Source organism: Leucoraja erinacea, chromosome 4 (genome assembly GCF_028641065.1).
Source record: "Leucoraja erinacea ecotype New England chromosome 4, Leri_hhj_1, whole genome shotgun sequence".
In the NCBI taxonomy this organism is placed as follows: domain Eukaryota; kingdom Metazoa; phylum Chordata; class Chondrichthyes; order Rajiformes; family Rajidae; genus Leucoraja; species Leucoraja erinaceus.
The window spans coordinates 63113503-63138347 of record NC_073380.1 but is presented as its reverse complement, the minus strand read 5'-3'; the positions used below and the strand labels follow the sequence as shown (position 1 = coordinate 63138347).

The 24845-nt window shown below is 41.1% G+C and overlaps 1 protein-coding gene across 1 annotated transcript in view; it reads left to right on the top strand.

Moving 5' to 3' along the window:
• Window positions 1-24845, top strand: part of ncoa2 (nuclear receptor coactivator 2) — a 301026-nt gene that overhangs the window by 205505 nt on the left and 70676 nt on the right. The window contains 3 exon segments of the mRNA XM_055634454.1: window positions 22004-22104; window positions 23075-23252; window positions 24044-24232. Of these exon segments, the coding sequence (XP_055490429.1) occupies window positions 22004-22104; window positions 23075-23252; window positions 24044-24232 (468 nt within the window).

Here is a 24845-nt window from a genome sequence, read left to right as displayed (position 1 = left end):
TTTGCAGGTATGTGCATTGAAGCCTGTTCAGTCAAAATCTGAGACCATGGTGAAGAAGAAAGGTATTTGGAGGCGTGACTAAAAGCTGCCACCACCATATCTTGCATTTATATAATGCCCTTACTGTTGTGAAACTATCTGAGGGACGATATCAATTAAAGTTCGATACCAAAGTCAGAACACACAATCCTGGTTAGAATGTTTGATTTTAAACTGAAGAAAGGTTAATGAAGAAAATTTAAATTTGGGATCTTGAAGAATAAATGAGGGGGAAACTGGTAGATATGATGTATGTCTAATCAAATGTCAAAGCATTTGATTAGATGCCATGCAAGAAGTGATAAATCAAAATGAGGATATGTGGAATTTGTGGTACTATCCTCACATATATTGAAGATTGATTAATGGAGAGAAAACAGGTAAATTATTTTTGGATTGGGAGGCTGGGAGTAATCAGATGCCTCGGGTGCTGTTCACAATCTACATCCATGATTTGGATGAAAAGACCATGTATAATATATCCAGATTTGATGTTGATAGAAAATGAACTACAAATCTAAAATCAAAAACAAAAATGCTGGAAATAGCAATTCAGATTCTGTCTGTGGGAATAGAAATGGAGTTAACTTTTCAGGACAACGACCCTTTGTCACAACTTTGTGGCTTAGGATCTTGAAAATGTTATTCTGTTTCTTTTCCCACAGATGCGGCCTGACTTGTCGAGTATCTCCATCGTTTTCTGTTCATATTTTGGGTGCAGTTGTGAATTATGAAGAGGATGTCGAGAGGCTTCAGAGATTTTATAAAACGAAAAGCAATAAAAAGCTACAGGTGCTGACAATCTGAAAGACAAAATACATTGGGTTACAAATCTGAAACATTAACTCTGTTTCTCTTTGCGCTCACATCGCCTGACCTGATGAATGTTTCAAGCATTGTCTATTTATATTTTGATGTTATATAAGCAGGCTAAGTGAAGAGGTAAGCCATGGCATTTGGAATGCCATGTAGAAAAATGTGACGTAGGAAAAAATTAAAAGCAGAATATTTTAAATTATGAAAGATTTGAAAGGTGTTTTGGTGCAGAGAGACCAGAATCTACTTGCAAATGAATCACTGAATATTAGTGTGAAGGTACAGTAAATAATTAGGTTGATAAACAGTGTGGAGTCTTCATTGCAAGAGGATTTGAGTCTAAGTGTAATGATATCTAACTGCAATTATTTAGGTCCCTAATGAGACATATGAGTATATGCAATATTGTGTGAGAAACATTATACTTGCAGTAGAATGAATACACTGATGAATTCCTGGAATGGGGAGAGATGGGGTCTAGCTATTGGGAAGCACTTCCTAGAGTTTAGAAGAATGAGAGATCATAATATTCAGAGTTTAAGTAATTCCTTAAGGGCCTGTCCCACTGTACGAGGTAATTCAAGAGCTCTCCCGAGTTTAAAAAAAAATCAAACTCGTGGTGAGCACGTAGAATGTACGTAGTGGGTACGTCGGAGCTCGGGACGTCTCTTAGCGGCTCGTAATGCTAATGGCAGGTACTGGGAAACGCAGTAAGCTCGTGAAGACTCGTGAAAATTTTTCAACATGTTGAAAAATGTCCACGAGTGCCCCGAGTACCTACGAGCGGCTATTTCCGTAATTCTCCGAGTTCGAATCAGGGCAAACTCGGGAGAACTCTTGAATTAGCTCGTACAGTGGGACAGCCCCATTAGGACTTGACGTGGTAGATGCAATGATAATGGTTTCCCTTTGTCTGTGGTGTCTGTGTAATTCAGTATTGAGATTAGAAGAAATGTATTTCCTCAAAAGATAGTATATATCTAGAAAGCTCGACCCATGAGGCTTGGTGAAATGCAGCTTCTGAATACATTCAGGTGGCGCTGTGGTCCAAGTTCAACCCTGATCTTCGTTCTTGGTATTGGTTTATTATTGTCATGTGTACCGAGATACAGTGAAAAACTTTGTTTTGCTTGCTGTCCAGGCAAATCATTTGAGTGCAATCAGTAATTTAAAAAAAAAGAAAATAAACAAAATGCAGAATGTAGTGCGACAGCTCCAGAGAAAGTGCTGATAAAACAAAGTGCAAGGTCCACAACAAAGTGGATTTAAAGATTGGCAAATGATCCCTATCATATGAGATCTCCATTAAAGAGTTTGATAATGGCGGGGAAGAAACTGTTCTGGTTGGACGTGCTTTAAACCTATTGATTCTTTTGCCAGACTGGAGAGGGGAGGAGAGAGTTTGCGAGTGGTCCTTGATTTTGTTAACATTTTCCCGAGACGGCACGAAGGAGTGAATAGAGGGGAAGGCTAGTTTGTGTTGTGGACTGGGCTGTGTTCACAGCTTTTTGGAATTTTTTGCGTAACAGTGTGATGCATCCGGATACAATACTTTGTAAGGTGCATTTGCAGAAATTAGTAAGAGTCATTCTAATGAATGACATGGCAAATGCTAAGAGCTAAATGATCCTCGTCCTGCTATTTTGTAAGTTTGTAATGAAGACTTGGTCTCCAGTGCGGGCAGAGAGATTTAAAATTGCAGTTTAGTTTTGGGATACATTGCAGAAAAAGGCCCATCGGCCCACTGACTCCACGCTGACCAACAATCCCTGCGCACTAACACTTTCCGGCATACACACGCACACTAGGGACAATTTACAATTTAACCAAAGCCAATTAACCTATAAACCTGCATGTCTTTGAAGTGTGGGAGGAAACCGGAGAAAACCCATGCGGTTACAGGGAGAAAATACAAACTCCGTACAGACAGCACCCATAGCCAGGATCATACATGGGTGTCTGGCACTGTAAGGCAGCAACTCTATGCCACCGTGCCACCCTCGCGTTGTGAACAGTTGTGAAAGAGGTCAGAATTGAGGGAGCAGTGAGATCTTGGAGAGTTAGATGGCTACAGCAGTTAGTGAGGTGCTGGCATTGGAGGATAACAGAAAAGAGAATTTAAAATTTGCATGACCCAGAGCGTGTAACGGCAATTGATGTGAAGGGAACGGTGTGAGTTTGTGTGAAGGGAATGGTGTGAGCTATGGCAGTAACATTTTGAATGAGCCTAGGTTTATGTAGGTGAAAGATGAGGAACCAGCTTTGACACGGTTAGAATACTAAAGTCTAGAGGTGGCAAAAGCAATAGAAACTACTAAAGTTTTGAGGTGAATATGATGATGGAGTAAAAATGTGCTTGGGAACTCATGTCGGGGCAGAACAATCTGGGTTCCCTGGGGAGCAGAATGAAATTATCAGATTGGGAAATAAATTTATGTCAGTGCCCAAAGATGGTAGCTTTGATCTTAGTTTTTAATTGAAGAATATTTTTGCTCATTGATACAAAGGACAAAATATATTTATTGTCACATACACCATTTCTGGTGTAGTGAAATTTGAGTTGCTATTTGCAGCACACCAATAAAAGTAAGACACCACATTAAAAAAGAATTGAACTTTAAACATAAAAGCATCCCCCCACAAAGTTGTTGCGACGACTGCATCCCCCCTCCGCAGTCGCCGATGATGGGTCTTCGGCGTCGGGAGAACACTCTTTAGCGGCTTGGAACGTCTGGAACGGCCGCTTCCTCCCCGGAGACCACGACTCCCGAAATCCACAGGCCGCGCTAGTCAGAGCTCCGACACTGGCAATGTCGGCGAGAGATCCCAAGGTAAAACTTGAAATGCAACATTATTTTTTCCAATTGTGTTATGAAAGACTGCATGGAGATGACAGAGGAAGGAGCCCAGTTTGATTATTGGAAAATGCAGAGGCAACAATGAAGGAGCAAAGGATAAGTCAATTCAGGTAATTCTCTGGCTATGAGTACTGTTGCCATGGAGATCCAGGTTAGCGCATACAAGCAGAATCAAAACCATTGATGGAGATGCTTTGGCTGTGCTTAAGTTAATTAAGAATGGAAACCACTGGAAAAAGTCCAATAAGTACCACATAGAAGGAAGGATGTTGAAAGAAGATGGTACTGTTGACTTTGCCAATGTAGGTATGTTGCAAAGCGTACCTGAAGCGTCGCTGAAAATCTGCCCCAGCCCGTGTGCTCGATCTTGGCTCCGTTTAGAGGGGGGCGGGTTTAAAACGCGATTTTCTCTAGGCTGTTCAAATCGAGTTTGTTCAGCCTAGTTAGTTATTAACGGAAATTCGCTGGTAGGTTCCCTCACATGAGCTATTATTAGTTTTACGAGTTTTTCCTAAGTGCTATAGTAGTATATATAGTATTTTTCTGGGCATTTGATGGCACAAATCTACCGCAATGTGAACTTTCTAAACCAGCGCGTTCACAGGATCCCACTAGAAAGCTGATTTAAAATGGACTTTAATTCACGGCAATTGAACACTAAATTCCTTCCATTTGGCCTATAAATTAATGTAAATGAGATTTTAAAATCATGTTTTATTGTGAATTATTTGTGAATATTATTTGGACACTTAGGCTATTTAAAAATGTTAATCATTTATTAAGAAATGGATAGATGTTTAGATCTAGTAATTGAAGTTTGAAATTAGCTACAAGTGGGTAACTAACTAATTATATGCTTTAATTTCAGGTCATCCGAGTAAGATTATTTTATATTTGTTTCAGAATGGTTCAATCTATGATCTGAAAATTTCATTCAGTTCTCTTAATTTTTAAGAAGGTTATGTGCTTTTGACTGTTCACGATCACAGCTTTTTTGTTATGTCCATAGAAAATCAATAGGGAACAAGATGCTAATTTCCAAGTATGAAAATGGCCATACCTTTTTAAATACTTGAGATATGAAAGTGAATTAGGTGCCAAATTAAACTTCTTTTTATGCTTTATCTGATGGGATAAATTACAGGCTTGATTTTTTAAATCTCAAAATGTTGTAACATTGCTAGCCAATGTCCACAAAGAGTGAAAGACACGTGACAATGCTGATCCTAATGCTTATAGTCTCAGCATTAATTTATGTTTTGTCATCCAATTTAAACCTAATGCTTGCAGATTTCACTGTTCCATTTGCAAGTGCTTTCATATGTGAAACGGATCTTTTACTATTTTGACTTGTTTTAACTTAACTCTTACATAGTTCTCTTTTGTTGTACTTCGCTGCAAGTACTGTTCAAACCATCCACTGATTAACTGATTCTGCTTAAATTCAAGATGTGAATTTATGCAAATTGACATTTAAGCAGCACAGCATTAAGTAACCACATTTTTTGCATTTGTCAACTTTACAGTAAAATAAAGATTTTTTTTCCCTGTTCGAAGTATGATTACTTTTTCCATATTTCAAATAATTAGACATTAAAGTGGAGTTGACTTTAAATAGGATAAATTAGTAACTGCAGTTTTTTTAAATGGGGCAAAGCTATATAAATTCGGCCAGGTTAAGTTTAGATCCTTTTGTATATTTAGATGAAAATTCTGTGTTCCCAACCCACTGTACCAGCTGTACTTTAGGAGAGTTCTTTTACACTATATTAGTGCATCAACTGAATGGAGACATTGTCTTCTGTGGTCCATAATGTAAACAAGAATGATTGACTTATCCAGTCACCATCATACACACACTGATATTTTAGGGTCAGAATAAATGGTTACTTGTTACGTTATAATTATGGGAAGCTAGCCTACAGAAACTAGTCTCCTCCACTTTAAGCTGAAGTGGGGGAAAAAATAAAATCACATAAAATAAACATATATGCCACGTGATGAAATGGCTAAGTTTGAAATCTTTAATTTTAAAGAGAATCTGGGTTTCCAAGACCGATATTTCAAACGTAGAGATTTTCTTGGAGTAATTGCTTAAGACTTGATGTTTCTAATTATTGCTAAAGAATGATAATAACCTTAAAAATAAAATTGCCTTGCTGTCATTAAAATGCAATGTGCCCTGTGAAGCACACGATAAAGATGAAAATGTTTGTATATGAAGTAACTTGCCATCTCCTGATTTACAGTGAATGATTTACAGTGCTTTATAGTGAATGAGATACTATTGCAACTGTAGTTATTGTTGCATTGGAATGAATTATGACAAGAGATCATAGGTTTAAGGTGTGAGGCAAAAATATTAATAGGAACTTGAGGAGAAACTTATTTTCCCAGCAGGTGGTGGGAATATGGAACAAGCTACCAGTGGAGGTAGTTGAGGCAGATACTATAACATTTAAAAATACATTTGGACAGGGACATGAATAGGAAAGGTTTAGAGGGATATGGGCCAAACGAGGGCATTTGGGACTAGTGCAGACGGGGCATCTTGGTTGGCATGTGCAATTTGGGCTGAAGGGCCTGTTCTCATTCTGTATGACTGAGTGATCTGTTCACAAGGCCTGATAAACCGCAATGAGATGCATGATGTGGAAGTTTTTTAATAATCCAAATTGTTCAACTGATTAGTTTGAGTAATGCCATCAATCTGAAGGATGGGCCCTTGATGATGTTGGCAGCCTTTTTGAGGCAGCGACTGCGAATGATCCCATCGATGGTGGGGAGGTCAGAGCCGATAATGGACTGGGCAGTGGTCACAACTTTCTGCATTCTCTTCCGCTCCTGGACGCTCAAGTTGCCGAACCAAGCCACGATGCAACCAGTGAGTATGCTCTCTACTGTGCACCTGTAGAAGTTCGAGAGAGTCCTCTTTGAGATACTGACTCTCCGTAATCATCTCAGGTAGTAGAGACGCCGATGTGCTTTCTTTATAATTGCATCAGTGTTCTGGGACCAGGAAAGATCTTCGGAAATATGCACGCCCAGGAATTTGAAGTACTTGATCCTTTCCACCATCGTCCTGTTGATATAAACGGGATTGTGGGTCCCTATCCTACCCCTTCCAAAGTCTACAATCAGTTCCTTGGTTTTGCTGGTGTTGAGAGCCAGGTTATTGTGCTGGCACCATTTGGTCAATCGGTCGATCTCACTTCTATACTCTTGACATGTCACCATCAGTGATTCGTCCCACAACAGTGGTGTCGTCGGCGAACTTGATGATGGAGTTCGCACTATGTCCAGCTACACAGTCATGAGTATACAGTGAGTACAGCAGGGGGCTGAGCACGCAGCCTTGAGGTGCTCCTGTGCCGATTGTTAACGAGAATTACACATTTCCACCATTACGGACAGACTGGTCTGTGGATGAGGAAGTCGAGGATCCAATTACAGAAGGATGCGCAGAGACCCAGATCTGAGAGCTTGGTAACCAGCTTGGAGGGGATGATGGTATTAAACGCTGAGCTGTAGTCAATGAATAACGGTCTGACATATGAGTTTCTGTTGTCCAAGTGGTTCAGAGCGGAGTGGAGAGCCAGTGAGATCGCATCCACCGTTGATCTGTTGAGGCGGTAAGCCTACTGCAGTGGGTCGACGTTCTTGTCGACGTTCTTGTAGACGTAGGATTTGATATGCACCATAATCAACATCTCAAAGCACTTAATCACCACAGACGTTAGTGCCACTGGTCGATAATCATTGAGGCACGTCACCTTGCTATTCTTGGGCACCTGTATTATTGATGCCCTTTTAAAGCAGGTGGGAACCTCAGACCTCAGAAGTGAGAGGTTGAAAATGTCCTTAAAAACTCCAGCCAGTTGGTCCGCAGAGGTTTTTAGAACACGGACGGGTATACCATCAGGCCCAGGCGCTTTCCGAGGGTTCACCCCCCCTGAAGGATCTTCTGACATCGGCCTCTGTGACTGTGACTGAAATACCATCACGGCGAATGGGGGCTCGAGAAGGCACATCAGTGTTCTCCCTACCAAAACGTGCGCAAAACGCATTGAGCTCGTCAGGGAGTGATGCTTCGCTGACAATTGAGCTTCCTCTTGATTTTGCCTTGTAGGAGGTGATGGCATTCAAGCCATACCACAGTTGCCGAACATCCGTCTCATCCTCTAGCTGGGAGCAGGTCCCTTTTGGCCTTTTTTGATGGCCTTACCAAGGTCGTATCTGGACTTCTTGTAGACTTCTGCATCTCCAGGCCTGAATGCCCGGGATCTGGACCAGAAAAGTGCGGAGCTCATGGTTCATCCAAGGCCTCTGGTTAAGAAACGCTCCGAAGGTTTTTGTTGGGAAGCAGTCCTCCACACATTTCTTTATGAAGTCTGTAATGACTGTGGCGTATTCTTCCAGGTCCGTTAACATTGCCCATTCTACTGACAACAAACAGTCCTGGAGTTGTTCCTCTGCCCCCGCCCCCACCGACCAGCTCTGTACGGTCCTTACCTCGGGGGGTAGGCAGGAAACTGCAGTATGGTCAGATTTACTGAAGTGAGGGCGAGGGATAGAGCGATAAGCAGTGGTCGTGCAGCAGTGGTCGAGGGTGTTTGATCCTCTGGTGCTGCAGGACACATGTTGCTGGAAGTTCGGAAGTGATTTCTTCAGGTTGGCTTTGTTGAAGTCCCTGGCTATGGTGGTAAACACCTTAGGGTAAGCCATCTGCTGCTTGTTGATCAGGGCGTGCCGCTCCCCCAGTGCCAGATGGGCATCAGCCTGGGGAGGGATGTAGACCGCGGTCAGGATGATGGTGGTGAATTTCCTCGGTAGGTAGAAGGGACGGCACTTCACCGCCAGATGTTCGAGGTGTGGAGAGCAGGAGTTGGACAGGACTGCCACGTCTGAGCACCACGCAGATTTGACCATGAGGCAGACGCCCCCTCCTCTACCTTTCCCAGATGCCAGTGTACGACCCATGCGATGGCTGGAGAAACCTTCAGGCTGGACCGCTGAGTCTGGGGAGCTGGGGGTGAGCCATGTCTCTGTGAAACAGAACACAGAGCATTCCCTCAGCTCCCTTTGGTAAAGCAGCTTTGCTCTTAAGTCCTCCACTTTGTTTTCAAGGGACTGTACATTGGCCAGTAAGATGGTAGGGAGAGGGGGTCGAAGTCCCCTGCGCTTCAGACTGACCTGAACTCCTGCCCGTCGGCCACGTTTCCGGACACAATGGAGGCCTCTCCGTTGTTTCGAGGTACTGTGCTTGCTGTACCTGCTGTTTCTGCGAACCTGTGCTGGAACGGGGATTGTCAACACTGAAACATTTTGTTAGAAAGCATAATTAAAACTTCAGAACAGCATATAGTTTCAATTCTTGGATAAGCAAGAGATCACCAATAATGTAGTTCTAAAAATATAAAGGAGAAATAACTTCCGAAGGCAGGTTGATTGAAATATTGTTTCAATATCAGTTGGTGAGGTGGTGTGTTATAACAGGTAACCTCAAGCGTATACAGTATAGTAAAACAGGGATGCATTTGATTATGTTAGTGTTAAACAATACCTAATGTGGAAAAGTGGAGGTAATAAAACAAAACAATCAGCAATACCTCCATAATAAGATTGGTACAGAATAAATGAGTTGGATGATCAGCCATGATCATATTGAATGGTGGTGCAGGCTCGAAGGGCCGAATGGCCTACTCCTGAACCTAATTTCTATGTTTCTAAATATTGGAAATATTTAAACATGCTGCTTGAGCTGCGAAGTAACAGGTCTCTGATTGGGTGGTTGTGTGGACCAACATGGTCAGCCGGTGAAGAGGGCGCAATGTCCAGCAAGATCAAGCAGATATTATTGACATACCTGGAGCACGTTTACATTAATATAGTTAAAGAAAATATGTTGATATAATGAGTTTGTGAGGGTGGTGTATTATAATGAGAAGGGGATACCAGGAACACAGCAGACCAATTGATGTAAATTAACTTTACATTTAGGAATGTTAAGTGCCTTAAACAATGTAATAGGCAAAGTGGTTTGTTCATTTCTTGTGCAAAACAAGAATAACAATTATATGGAAAGTGTAGGTCAGAAATATCCAAAATGAACATTTCCTATGAAAGGGATATCAAAAACAAGAAGGCATTGGTTTAAGGTGAGAGGTAGGAGATTTTGACATACTTATATGGGCAATACTTGGAGAAATGATATAGTAACTCAGCGGGTCAGGCAGCATCTCTGGAGAAAAGGAATGGGTGACGTATGGGGTCGAGACCCTTCTTTAGACTGAGTGTCTGGAGAGGGGGAAACTTTCTGTTCTAAGCCTCCTCCAGTTTCCTTCTCCCCTGACTCTCAGTCTGAAGAAGGGTCTTGACCCAAAATATCAACAATTCCTTTTTTCCAGAGATGCTGCCTGACGCGATGAGTTACTGCAGCATTTTGTCTCTATCTTTGGTGTTCCAGCATCTGCAGTTCATTCCTACACTAGACTTGGAAAAACATAATCCTCATGCAGGCAAATGGGATTCATGTTGATTGGCAAACAAGTCGTCATAGACATAGTAGGCCAAAGGGTCCGTTACTGTGCTATACAATTCTGACTATTGTTAAATTTATGCTAGCACGAGTATGTGTTGCTAAAGATTAAGGCAATGCTAGCCGAAGACATTATTCTCTGGAGCAAGATAAGGGTATGAGAGAACAGGAAAGATATTTCAATCAGGCATCAGCAGCCAAATATAAAATGGAAAAACCCCAGTGATTTAATCAAATTAGTAGTTCGTGACTGCTGCATGACCCTGTGTGTCCAGGAAACTCTGGACAGCAATACTCATTTTGACTAGTTATCTGAATATGGTGCTGGCAATGTACAGGAAATGAAAATTGTAGCACCCTGGGGGACAGCAATCGCGGAATGAGCAAGTTCAGTGAGATTTGGATTCAGCTATTCCAAAAACCAAGAGCTAGATTTATGGTTCAATTTCAAGAAATATGGTTGTTCAGGGAGGCACCACAGACTGCAGATGTTGGGATCTGGAGCTGAAAAAAACCCAAAACACTAAAAGAACTCAATGTGTCAGGTTGCATCTGTGGAAGCAAAGGGATGGTCAACATTTCGAGTTGAGACTCTGCAACAGGTCTAAGAGTGTAAAGGGGAGGTGGCTAACAAATTGCCCGCACTATTTTCAGATAACAAGTTAAAAAAGAGCATTGCTGTCCAGAATTTCTTGGAGGCACTAGGTCATTCACCATTCCCAAACTATTAAATTGATTAGAGATAGACAAAAATGCTGGAGAAACTCAGCGGGTGTCTGAAGAAAGGTCTTAACTCAAAACATTGCCTATTTCCTTCGCTCCATAGATGCTGCCTCACCTGCTGAGTTTCTCCAGCATTTTTGTCTACCTTCGATTTTCCAGCATCTGCAGTTCGTTCTTAAATATTAAATTGATTAAATCAATTGTGGGGTTTCACTTTTATGGGGGAGGTGTGAGAGGGCAAAACAGGAGATCGGAGGTGATGGGTGTATCCAGATGAGGAAGAGTTGATGGTTGGGGATGAAAGCAAGGGGTGAATATAGCAATGGAGGAGGTAATTTGTGGAGATGAGGACTGCAGATTATGGATGCTGAGAAGAAGGGAAAGAGATGAGTAGAGTCAGGTGAGGGAGGGATGTCGGGCAGGCTGGAACATTCGGTAAACTATTAGAAATTATGGAATCATCTATGTCAGAGGGTTAATCTTGGTGGATAAATTAAGATGGTGTTCCTCAGTCATAAGTAACATAATAACTGAAAGAAAGATGGGAAGGGGCGTGGTGAAAAATAGAAAAGCTTGATTAATATCATAGCAGCTGTACCTGGCATAGTACAGAGCTTTGTTCTTAGCTTGCTCTCTGAAAGTGTAAACACTGAGAAAAAGTGCAGCTGCTGTGTTTAATATTCACTGCAGGGAATTTCAGCAGCACAGTGAAATATAGTACATTAATGTTGAAAAGATAAACACATTTGGAGAGCACAGGAAGGGTCTTGTGTTTTTCTGGGAGTAGAATGCTTCCTAACGAACATGAATGCCCCTGGTTTCATGCAGCCATATGTTAGGTTTTCTAATTTTAGTTCGATGCGGTGCACAAGTAAGTCGGTGGTGTTTTTCCTTTCCCCTGTGCCTCATGTAGATTGGCAACCCTGACCTCACCATTTTCCTTTTAAAGAGCATTGTACATGGAATGGCAATTCTTTTTGCCTTGCTGCCAACAATCTGTTACATTGCATCATCAATTATTTGGCATCATCTTTAGCTGTGGGTGAGGTGCCGCAAGACTGGAGGGTAGCTAATGTTGTTACCCATTTTAAGATGGGCAGTCAGTAGAGTCTTGTGACAGTATTAGGTAAATTGTTTGAACATTAATTTAGGGGTAGCAATTATGATCTCTTGGAAAGGCAAGGACTGATTAAGAGGAGTCAACGTGGTTTTGTGTGGGGGAATGCTGCCTCACAGATCTGTTTTTTGAGAAAGTTACTTGGAAATTTGATGGAGTCAAGTAGATAGTTTTATGTGAATTTTAGCAAGGCTTTTGACAAAGTCCACATGGTCAGCTGGACCTGAAGGTTAGGGCACATGGGATCCTTGATGATTTGGTAAACTGAATCCAAAATTGGCTTGCTGATGGGAGACAGAAGGTAGTGGTGGAGGGTTATGTGTGCATGTATAATAGATATGTGTTTGATTGATACAAATACATTTATAGATGCTCATGAACACATCATCAGTGATGTAACCTGGGGTCATTGGGTGTTTCTCTTTCAACATCAGACACCATCACCCAGGCGACCCAGCCGTGGTTGATCAGACCACGACGTGTTCAGGTGACATTCGCTCTTCCCCATGGACCTCCTCTCCTGATCCAGAGCCATCTCGAGGCCTTCTCCGCTGCCTCGATGGTGTTCTTGATGGCCCTTCTCCTCGCCACTCCGTTGATGCCCAGTGCACTCTAGGCTTTATAGAGCGATTGCCCTGCAAAACCTCTGCAGCCAACCTCAATGGGCATACACCTTGCCTTCCAGCACTGCTTGCAGCAGTCTATGACCAGTTCATCATACTTGGCCATCTTCCTCTCGTGGGCCTCCTCCAGATGGTCCTCCCACGGCACTGTCAGTTCCAACAAGACAATGTTTTTGGTCACCTCTGAGACCAGGAGGATATCTGGCCTCAGGATGGTCGTGGCAATGTGCTGTGGGAACTTCAGCTGTTTCGCCAGGTCTACGGAAAGCTGCCAGTCCTGCGCAGTCGCCAGGATTCCTGACTGATTCCTGGCTGCTGTGGTTCTTGGTAGCTGCACTCCAGCCTTCACGAAGGTGATCATCTGGGTGGTGGGGCGTGCTCGTCTGCAGCTGCTGATTCCCATGCCTGATGGCTTCTGCAATGGGTTTAAGAACCTGGTCGTGACGCCAGGTGTACCGGCCCTGCCCAAGAGCCTTTGGGCAGCAGCTCAGGATGTGTTCCACAGTACCCTTGCCTGAGCATTGCAGGCAATCTGGAGATCTGGTGTATATATGTATAGTGTGTGTGTATATATACAACTGCACCAATCTTCGTGTTATCAGCAAATGTACTAATCGGATCATTCGTGTAAGTTTTCTCATGGCATGAAAATAGGTGCAGTTGTAGATATTGACAATGGTTGCCTAAGAATTGGGGGGTTATAATTCAGCTAGAAAGTTGAGTGAAGCAGTGACAGATGGAATTTATTTCAGATAAGTGTGAGATAATGTATTTTGCATTGTCTAATGCTAGTAAGCACAAATGGCAAGGACCTTAACAGCATTGATGTAACAGTCATAGGTAGAGAAAAAGGTGTTTAGCTCGCCTGCTTTCATATGCGGCGGTATTGAGTACAAGTATTAGGACACTACATTACAGCTGTACAGGACATTGGTTGGGCCATACTTAGAATATTGTATGCAGTTCTGCTCACCACATTGTAGAAAGGATGTGGTCACAGCAGAAAGAATTATAGAACTCTCCAGCATGGTAGGCTCTTCAGGCCAACTCACCAATGCTAACCAAGTTGCCTAATTGAGTTAATCCTCACTTGCCTGTGTGACATCCAACATCTATACTCAGTACACTGACCAATGAAGGCAAATGTGCCAGATGCCTTCTTCACCACCCTTCAACCTGTGTTATCACTTTAATGAAACTATGCATCTGAATCTCTTATTTCTTCCACAACACACTCCATGCCCCAACCATTTACTGTGTAAATCCTTCCCTGGTTTATTTGATCAAAATGCAACATTTATCCAAATTAAATTATATCCGCCATTTCTAAGTCAGTTTGCCCAGTTCAAGTTCACATTGTAATCTTGGATAACTTTCTTCACTGTCCACTATACCACCAATTTTGGTGTCATCTGCAAACTTACTAACTCATCTCGTGCATGCACGTCCACATTGTTAATATAGGTAAGGACCAATAAGAACAGTGGTGCCAGCATGATGTGGCATATCATGAGTTAAAGCCTCCAGTTGGAATAATAACACCCTACCACCACCCTCTGTCTCCTATCGTCAAGCCAATTTTGTATCCAGTCGACAGCTTGCCCTGGATCCCATATGACCTAAGTAATCTTCCAGACTAGTGGCCATGCGATACCTTGGCAAAGGTCTTGCCAAAGTCCATGTAGATAGTCCACTGCACTGCCCACATCAATTGCCTTGGTCACCTTTTCAAAAGTACTTGGTAATATTGGAGAGACTTTTCCATACACAAAGCCATGCTGACTATCCCTGACTTGCCTTTCTAAATACATGTTGATACCATCCCTCAGAATACCCTACAATAATTTGCTCACCACATGTTAGGCTCAACAGACTATTGTTCCCAGGCTTTTCCTTACAGTCTTTTTAAATAGAGGCACAACATTTTCCACCCACCATTCTTCCGGCACCTCAGCTGTGGATATCAATGGTGCTAAAAAAAGAAAGATGGTGCCCAAGCCAGATGCCTCTCGGTGTGCTGGTCCAAAAAGTGGATCTGCAATCATTCATTACAATTACTCTACTCTTTTGAACCTCTATTCCATCTGCAGAATTTCTTACTATCTATGCTGCTCCTAATCTCCTCTACCTTTATCCTGCATCTGAACTTGACTATCTTGAATGTAATCTTGCATGTCCTTCCGCTGACTAAATAACACGCAACAAAAATGCTTTTCACTGTACCTCGGTACATATGACAATAAACTAAATCAAATATCTCTGCCAGTTTCCCCACAATTTCTTCCCTCGCTTTCCACAATGTCCTGGAATACAAGTGTGCAGATCCTGAGGATTCATCCACCTTTCTGCATTTTACGACCTCCAGCACCTCTCCAGCACTAATGTGAACTCTCTTTACAACATCCATATTAACTTCCTCGAGTTCCCAAGTGTCTATGTTTTTCTCCATGGTAAATGCAGACACCAAATATTAATTTATCACTTAGCCTATCTCCGGTGGCCCACACATAGACAACTCATTGATATTTAAGGCTCCTATTCTCACTTTACTTACTCCTTTGCCCTTAATGTAGCTGTGGAAGCTCTTTGGATTATCATTTATTTTATCTGCTAAAACGATTTTATGTCTCCTTTTTGCCCTCCTGATTTTCCTCTTAAATGTACTCTGATACCTCCTATACTCAAGGGATTCTCTCGACCTGATTTGCTTATATCTGACAGATACCTCCTTTTTTTAACCAGAACCTCAACATCTTTTGTCACCCAAGGTTCCTCACTTCTGTCAGTCTTGCCTTTCTTTCTCACAGGAACACGTTTCACTTTTTTGAAAACCTACTAGGCATTTAGACAGGTACATGGAAAGGAATAGAGGAATATGTGTCAAATACAGGAATGTGGGTATTTTGGTCAGCATGGACAAGTCAGGTCGATGGGCCTGTGACTGAGCTGTACTATACTCTGTTTATTGCACACTTAGGCCAATTATAATTTTTTAGCAGTATCAGCATGATCTGCATTGTTGATTAGACTGTGTCCTGGGAAGACTCATCCAAAGATTTTACAGCCAAACATAGATGCTGGCGATGAGCACCTCCAGACATCTCTGAGCCCAAGAGAGCTGAGATCTACCAGATGTCCCCCTTGACTGCTGGAGCTAAGCTCCACTGACTGCCCCCGAGCCATTGGAGCCGAGTTCCTCTAGTTGGCCCTCGGCCACTGGAGGGGAGCTCTGGATGGCCTCCGGTCACTGGAGGGGATCTCTACCAGTGGCCATAGGGGAGGTGCTCTCGATAGCCCTCGGCTGTTGGAGGGGAGCTCCCCTGGGTGGCACATCAGCCTTTAAGAAAAATTGTGATTGTGAATAGTACACTGGTTTTACAAAAGCTTTCACCTCGTGGCTGATATTTATAGGCTGAAAGAAGCTGTGAGTTGATTTGTTTCATTTTTGAATTTGAATTTGATTCCTGTATTGTCATTCAGGCCTTTCGGTCTGAACGAAATTACGTTGCCTGCAGTCATACACAGTAACAATAAATAACAAAACATACAATAAACACAAATTAACACCCACCACAGTGAGTTTACCAAGCACCTCCTCACTGTGATGGAGGCAAAAGTCTTAGTCTCTGTCTCTTCCCTCCTTGTTCTCCCTCTGCGCTGAGGCGACCGATCCAGGCCGAAGATGCCGCTCTCCAGTCCAGTGGACCTCTGTGATGTCGCCGCTGCCGAAAGCCGGAACGACGTCTCCGCTCCGAGTCGGTCCACCACAGCCACAACTCCGAGTCCCGCAGCCTCAGCTCCGAGTCCCGCAGCCTCAGCTCCGAGTCCCGCAGCCTCAGCTCCGAGTCCCGCAGCCTCAGCTCCGAGTCCCGCTGCATCAGCTCCGAGTCCCGCTGCATCAGCTCAGTCCCGCTCCGCTCCGAGTCCCGCTGCCTCAGCTCCGAGTCCCGCTGCCTCAGCTCCGAGTCCCGCAGCCCCAGCTCCGAGTCCCGCAGCCCCAGCCACGGGCTGTTGCAACAGCTCCGAGTCCCGTTGCAACAGCGCCGAGTCCCGCAGTCTCAGCTCCGGGCCGCTGCCGAAAGCTGGAACGCCGCATCAGCGAGTCGGGCCACCGCTGCCTCAGCCCCGAAGACGGCCAGCCTCGCGTTATAAGTCCTGACTGGCTCTGCCTCCGGAACCTCGAGGTCGGCCGCAGGTTGGAGACCACCAGCTCCGCCATTAGGCCTCAGCGCAGACGGAGACAGAGAAGGGGGATACGACAAGAAAAAGTTGCATTCGCCCGAAGGAAGAGACAAAAAAACATGTATCACCCCCCCCAATAACACAACCCAACAAACTAATAGGGTAGCATATATGATTGTTTAATCAGAATGTGTAATTAGCTTGTTTTAAGGGTCATTCAACCGAGATATGTCTTAAAATTATACCATGACAGTATATGCTAAAGATCAGAGATGTGCAGTGGTTTAAATTTCTCTAGGTTTTGTGATGCACTGTGTCAGTGTGAGGTGTAAATTGCTAAATCCATCTTTGTCCAGCTGTATTAATCTAATGTTTAATTTAATTAAATGTGAGATAGGATTGATAAATTGCTTCATGGCTGTATCGGTAAACTATCTGTATTTTGAGCATTTGGCTTTTGGGATTTTTACTTTAATCTTTAACAAAATATTACTGTACAGTATAGTGGGTCTTTCAACAAAGCTTCATGTTAATCGATGTTTAATATAAAATCCAGATTTATGTAGAAATGAATTTGAATACTGATTTACTTCTGATTTTGCCATTGTCTTCTGAATTGGCATTGTACATTCTACACCGGCGATAACCCTTGCATCTCTTGTGCAAATGACATGCAGTAACATTTATTAGCGATTTGCATTATTTGTGTTGTAATCGTGACAACCAACCACACCGGTCATAAAATCAGTTTAAATAGCACTGAAGATTTTCTGGAAGAATAATTGATCACATTGTTCAATTGAATTCGATCCGACATGTTCATATTGTAGGCAGAGCTGCTGCTGCTGCCACAGTTAGTGTAATTATAAACAAAGTCTCTTAAGACACTGCTATAATCCCAGTGGAAAGGCGTACTCAGCAAGAGAGTGATATTCCCTTCTGGCAGGCTGTTGGAAATGAGCACATTGCATCTGCTTAGAGCCAGATTGCGCCATGCTCTTTGAATGTATCTTATTTTCATTTCATTCTGCTTCTTAAAGAAATTAAAATGCAGAATGGCACACACAGAGCAGCTGTTCAAAATTAAGTTGGGGTGTGAAGTAAAAGGGGATATGAAGAACCAGACTGCCTACCCATTTTTCACCATTAACATTGAGAAAGCAGAAACAGATGTGGTTTTAGAGCAACAGACATTTGGTGCTTTAAAATTATGCTCAGTCCAGCATGTATTTTGCAATTACCACTTAGCTTGTATTGATCTTTTCAGTTAATTTTATCAATGAAAACAGGGACAAAATTGTTTATATCTGCAATTAACTAAAATTGGATCTTATTAACTACCTAAGGTTATAACTAAAATTCCAGGCACACATGATCCATTTTATTATTTCCTGGACTAAAATGACACTTTGTTCCTCAGTTTTTGGATTAAATATTCATATTTAAGCATTCAAACAAAGTACATGTTTTCATTTAAGCACTAGATTCATAGTTCTTAAACCAAGACATAGGTCAAGAATGACAAAGATTTTCATTTGATTCAAGATATGGAAAGTAAATTAAATTTTTTCCACTATTGGGGTCAAAATATAATTAAATTAGGATGCGCAGCACAAACTACATACAGGTGAAAACAAAACAGCTGGAATGCAGTTCCACTCCTTTATTGATGGTCAGAGCTTCTACTCTGGCATGTGCCCCTTCTGTCAGTTTCAGGAAGCTCAGGGCTCCAGTGCAAATACAGAAGCTCTCAACTTGTTGGCCAAGGTTCGCCAACAAATTTCCCAGTTGCACTCTAACTTTACACTCCAATTGAACTTCAGTGGCAAAGTAAAAACTAACTTTAATTCCTTAGCAGTTAAGCTGCGGGATCTATTCACTGAAACTATGCTTGGAGAATTTATTTAAACGCAGGGACAGCAGTGAGGGGGAAGGGTAATTTAAGCTTATTTACATTTTGTTTAAACTAATTGCGTTTACTTTAAGTACTTTAGTTTACAAGTGTGTTAGTATGATTTATTTTTGCTTAACTTTTAGCTTTTAACTTTTTGACTTGTTTAAATTGTTAATAGTTTTTGACTGTTTCTGAATATCGGGGATATTCTGAAACAATGTACAACAACATTGACAGCCAACTGAGTCAGGGGAAGGACAAGGTTTTATTGATGGTCAGAGTTTTATTTTGTTTCGTAGGCAAGTGTTGGCTTGCTCCACTACAACAGAGTCCTGTCATCCTAGATTTGGGCAGCATGTGCAAGCAAGTTGATATCAGGATGTGTAAAAGCTCTATCTGCAGCATTCTAACAGCTGGTAGTGAGCACATGGATTGGGCTTGCCACAGGCAGCATATTCCGTCTCACTTAGTTCCAATAGTTATGCAGTTCATATAATAATCATTGCATCATTCGTAGAAGAGTGTAAACTTGGCTAACAGAGGTGAGAAAAATTCCACACATACTGCATCTTATCACACCATAAAATCCAGCTGTAAAATTAATCCAGTGTCATCTGCAATGACTATTCCACTGCCATTAGATTGACAGTCAATTGGCCCTGAATCTGCAGTTAGCACAACATCTTTACTGAGTTCAAGTAAATCCTCCACAAAGATTTTAGTAATCTCTGTAGCATGAAGATACAGAAGCTTGAAATCTGCAACATCCACGTTCAGGAACAGCTACTTCCCCACAGCCATCAGACTATTAAACTCAATTCAAACAAAAATCTTGTGCTGAAGCAAAGCAAGAATTTAATTGTCCTATCTGAGACACATGACAATAAACTCTCTTGAATCACCTTTACAGACATTAGTATGGTTGACAAAATTGATATCATCAAATTAGGTGTGTGGTCAGCCAGATTGAAAAGTTCCCAGGGACATCAAAGTAAAAAGGATAAAACATTTATTTCAAATAATGGAACTATTTGGAGAATATGAAATAAAGATTATAACATGCACGCAAGACTAAAGAAAATCTAAAATACTGCAAGTGGTGGTTAAATAATAATTGTGGCCCAGTGCACATTAAAAAAAAAGACTTGCATCTTACCTGTCCAGGCATAACATTTTCAGGGTATTAAAGCAAAACAAAATTTTAAATAACCTAGAATTTTGTCAGTGCATTGCTTCTATTATTTGTGTTTGCATACATCATATCTGTAGAGGAACACTGAATTGATAGCAGCAATTGAGAATTTCCATCTTAAACTATGCTTGCCTTTGACCTCAGGCTTGTAGTCATTTTCAACCCTTAACGAAGGTGAGCTTTGATAATGTCACTTTCATTGCTGCCACCTCCTCTGGGCCTTTGTATCTTCTGATCCTCAACTACTGTGATTTCAAACTGACAAAAATAACATCTGCACAATTACACTGTTTCGTTTGAGGTCATGAGCATCCTAGCCTAATTATCTTTAATATATAGGTTTTCTTGTAACTTTTTCGATTTCTAGTTATTTAATGATGGAGTCGGTTACAGGCAGTCCATTATTGCTCATGTTGCCTAATATTGTTCCCCACTCTTCTGAGAAACACATTACACCACTAATTATAATTTAGATTTCTCAAATACTGCATTGATTTAATGTCGATGATGCAATGATTTGGTGGTGATAATGCAATGAATATGAATTTGTATGTATTTTTATATGATCATCTCATATTTTTATTTAGAAAACATAAAACAAACTTTCAAGTACAATTGAAAATAGATAACATAAGTATAGAAAGAGTATTATGAAAATAAATTTCTTGGTGTGATCTTAGACCACAAAATCTGCTGGAAACCACATATAAACCACGTCAAAGCATAACTGGCCAAGTCTATAGCAATATTGGGAAAATCAAGACACATTCTGGACCACAAATCATTACATACTCTGTATTATACACTCATATTGCCATATCTGAGTTACTGTGTGGAGATATGGAGTAACACTTATAAAACCAACCTACAGCCATTATGCACATTGCAAAAAAGAGCAATAAGAATTATCAATAACGTTGGATATCTTGAACATACCAATTTATTATTCTTAAAGACACATACACTGAAGTTCACCGATCTGGTTAAATTTAAGACTGCACAAATCATGTACAAAGCAAGAAATAATTTACTTCCAGGAAATATACAAAAACGTTATGGAAAGACAGGGTGGGTATAATTTGAGAGGGGAACATAATTTTTAAAAACTCAATGTCAGAACAACTCTTAAAAGTATGTGCATAGCAATCTGTGCGGTGAATTTGTGGAATGGTCTGGAACAGGAGATAAAACTTAGCACAAACATAATTAAGTTTAAAAAGATATACAAAAACACTTTTTTAAAATGGTGATTATAGGGTGATGGGTTGTATATATGACTAAGAGGTACTGTATAGTACATGAGGGTTTTTTCTTTTTCTTTCTGTTTTTCTCTCTTTTTTGTATGGCTTTGTAAATATTTGATTAGTGTATAAATGTAAATAATTTGGTGTACATATAGCTGGTGGTGTACATATGGTGTACATATAGCTGCTAAATTTGTTTAAGATAATTATAAGCAGTTGAATAAGGGGTGGGAATTAATAAGCTTTGGCTTCTTCCTGCTCCTTTTCGGACACATACGATTTCATTTATTTATAGATATTGTTTATGACACTTTTTAAATATTCTTGTTTTGTTTTTTGTATGCTGTTTCACACTTGCTTTTTATTCTTTTATTCTGTTCGAAATAAAGAAATAAATAAATACATATTTTCATTAACTGTCAGTATATTGATGTTCAGAAGAAATAGAAATTGCATATGTAAGTTGCCTTTAATCGAGGGACACTAATTATCTAAAACTGAAGGCATCAGTGGTTTCCGGAATACATTGCGAGTTGGGTATCACAGTGAGCAGACTGTGCATAGCCTGGTAGTTATAGTGACAGCCATTGAGTGTTCCAATAGGGACTCGGTCACAAACATGGAGCAACTTTTTTTTGGGGGGACTCACCATCACAGTACCATCTGGATTAAAGACGAAGAAAATATTAAAAAAGCTTAGCATGGCAATATGAAATTAGAAATTAGTTTAAGAATCTGTAAATAGAGATTTAGTAATAGTTTCCTCTTGTTTTGCAGAAAAGGTTGCCGCAAACGAAGATGCTGTGCAGAAAGCGGATGTATCCTCCACAGGTCAAGGTGTAATTGATAAAGAGGCGCTCGGTCCAATGATGCTCGAGGTCAGTTTAACAACCAATAGCAATGAAAATAGTTTCATTTTCATTTCTAAAGGAACATACTTGTTGACTGTTAAGGACCAGAATTAATTTGAATAACATTCTGGTTCTGTGCCACCTAAGAGACCAAATCATCCTGATTTCTGGTGATTAAACTGGTCTTTCCCAGGAGAATATATCTGTTACATTTGATCTCAATGTCCCTGGGTTTAAATGTAGCCAAACCATAGTCAAATCCAGCCCATTAATCCCTTCAATTCTACTCTTATGATTCACGTAATTGAAACAGTTCATACAGTGCTACATGACTCCCCTGCCAATAACCTGCATGAGGTTCGGGTAGTCATTCCAGTCTTGCTCCAAATATGAATACAAGAGCTGAATTCCAGAGGTGATGCTGAAGTTACTTGTTCAATATTGTTCAACTGACCAATCCACAAGTTTTTGGGATGTATGGGGAAATTGCACCATCTGATGGAAATTCAGGTGGAGATGCGGGCAATGCACAACTTCCATACAGGCAGCACCACAGGTCAGGATTGGACCAGGTCGCTGGAGCTGTAAGGCAGCAGCTTCACTAGCTGTGCCACTGTGCTGCCCCTTAAGAGCATTGCAGTGTGAGGAAGCAAATGAATGCAACAACACCCGACCATAGGAAGATGTGGGGGTAGTTAATGAGGGTATCGAAAGACAAAGTGGCATGAGTGCACCAGGTCTGCTTGCTGACTGGCTGCATTGATGTTGGTATTGGGTTGAGTGACAGCCTGCATTTACCCAAGCAGCCTCTGAGAGATGTTGATAGGTAGATGAAAAAATGATTTCAAGAACTTTTAGATTTGGAACTGTAAACTGCCACTGATATTCATCCCCAATCTCTAGCTTTCTTTCATTTTAGCACATAATGTCTCATCTGATTAAGGATGGGAGAGTGTCTATAAAACAGCATTTAATTTGTAGTGTTTGTTCTTCACAGGCCTTGGATGGATTCCTTTTTGTGGTCAATCTTGAAGGGCACATAGTGTTTGTATCTGAAAATGTGACTCAGTACCTGAAGTACAACCAAGAAGAGCTTATAAACTCCAGTGTATACAGCATACTGCATGTTGGTGACCATGCAGAGTTTGTCAGAAACCTTTTGCCTAAATCTCTTGGTAAGGATCAGTTTAAAAATTGTTATCTCTTCATTTAATATTTTTTTTATTTTTACTTGGCTATTTATTGGTGGCTCAAAGCTGGCAGTGGATCACTGGACATTGCTTTTCCATTGACTCTGGCAACTACTAATTTATACGGGATTTTCTTTCTTATTAGCATCTTGGCTTTTAATGTAATAGTTAAATTGGGATGATGTGATATCGCTGTTCTCCTCGCCTCACCCATTGTCATTAATTCCCACCTTGACCCTTATGCTTATTTGCCTGCCGACAACCAACTCATTCATCCATTGACCAAATGGTGTATCCCTCGGAACTCTGGATTGCCAGAGTCTGAATGGTGAGGCCTTAAAATGGGCGAACCTGGGAATGCGCAGCTAGCTGTATTTCCAGACATCTGATCAAGGTTCAAGAACTACCTTGATGTTATTCGGGTCGCTAAGAGCCAATAAAATAAAGTGCAACTTTAGTCATGTTACAAAGATAGAGGCTGTGCCTCAGAATAAAAAAGACAAATTAATGTACTAAATCCAATCTGGCTGAATTTATTCTAATCATGTTTCAAAGTAGCTGGCTTCCAGATTGCTGATTGTTAGTGGAGACACTAAAGAAAATTCAAGGATATTCTTTGCATATTATTTTCTGCATGTAAGTGGCAACAAGTGACGTAGTATATTTACATTAAATACAAATTTTAATGAAATAAAGATTTTATATTTTTCGCTTGCCCGTATACAAATTATTCTTTCCAATTTCACACTGAAGTGTGTAAACCTTGCATTTTCCAGTTAATGTGGTGCCTTGGTCCAATGAAATCCCAAGACGAAACAGCCACACTTTTAACTGTCGTATGTTGGTTAAACCACCTGGTGAGACTGATGAGGAAGGCCATGATAACCAGCAAGCACCTCAGAAATATGAAACAATGCAGTGTTTTGCTGTATCTCAACCAAAGTCAATTAAAGAAGAAGGGGAAGGTAAGATTTCATGCAATCACATTGGCACTATGATAATCCACAGTCAATGACAGAATCGCCTGTCATATTTTAAAATGTGCAAATATTTCACACCAGCTATTGGGTCCTGCGTTCATGTGGAAATGTGGGTCATAGATTTTTGCACATTTAATTCTTATGTGGCGTGCAAGCGCTGTTGTGGGAGCACTGGAAGTCAGGTGTTTCCCCACAGGAAGTGAGAGAAAGTCAGGCATGCATGCCACCTAATGGCTGAATTGCAGCTCCTGTTTGTGGTAACCTGGGGTCAGTCTTTTTGCTTGTTCTCTGGACGTTGGCTGGTACGTAACAAGGGCAGCCTTTGAGACGGGGGAAAAAAGCTGGTAAACATTATAACGTCAACATAATTTTTGCAAGCTTTGAAGCTAAAGTGCTTTAAATGTGCTTCATTAATATTTAAGAATCAAGATGTTCCTTTTACTGCTAGTAATTTGAAACAAAATAATTTATACAAACGTCTCTTAATTTTGTTTTGCTCTATCCAATGGTAGTTGCTCAATCCTGTTTCATATCTGCCGGTTCTTTACTAAAACTTCTATCTGATCAGTAATACTCAATGCAAAGATCAATAATAGGA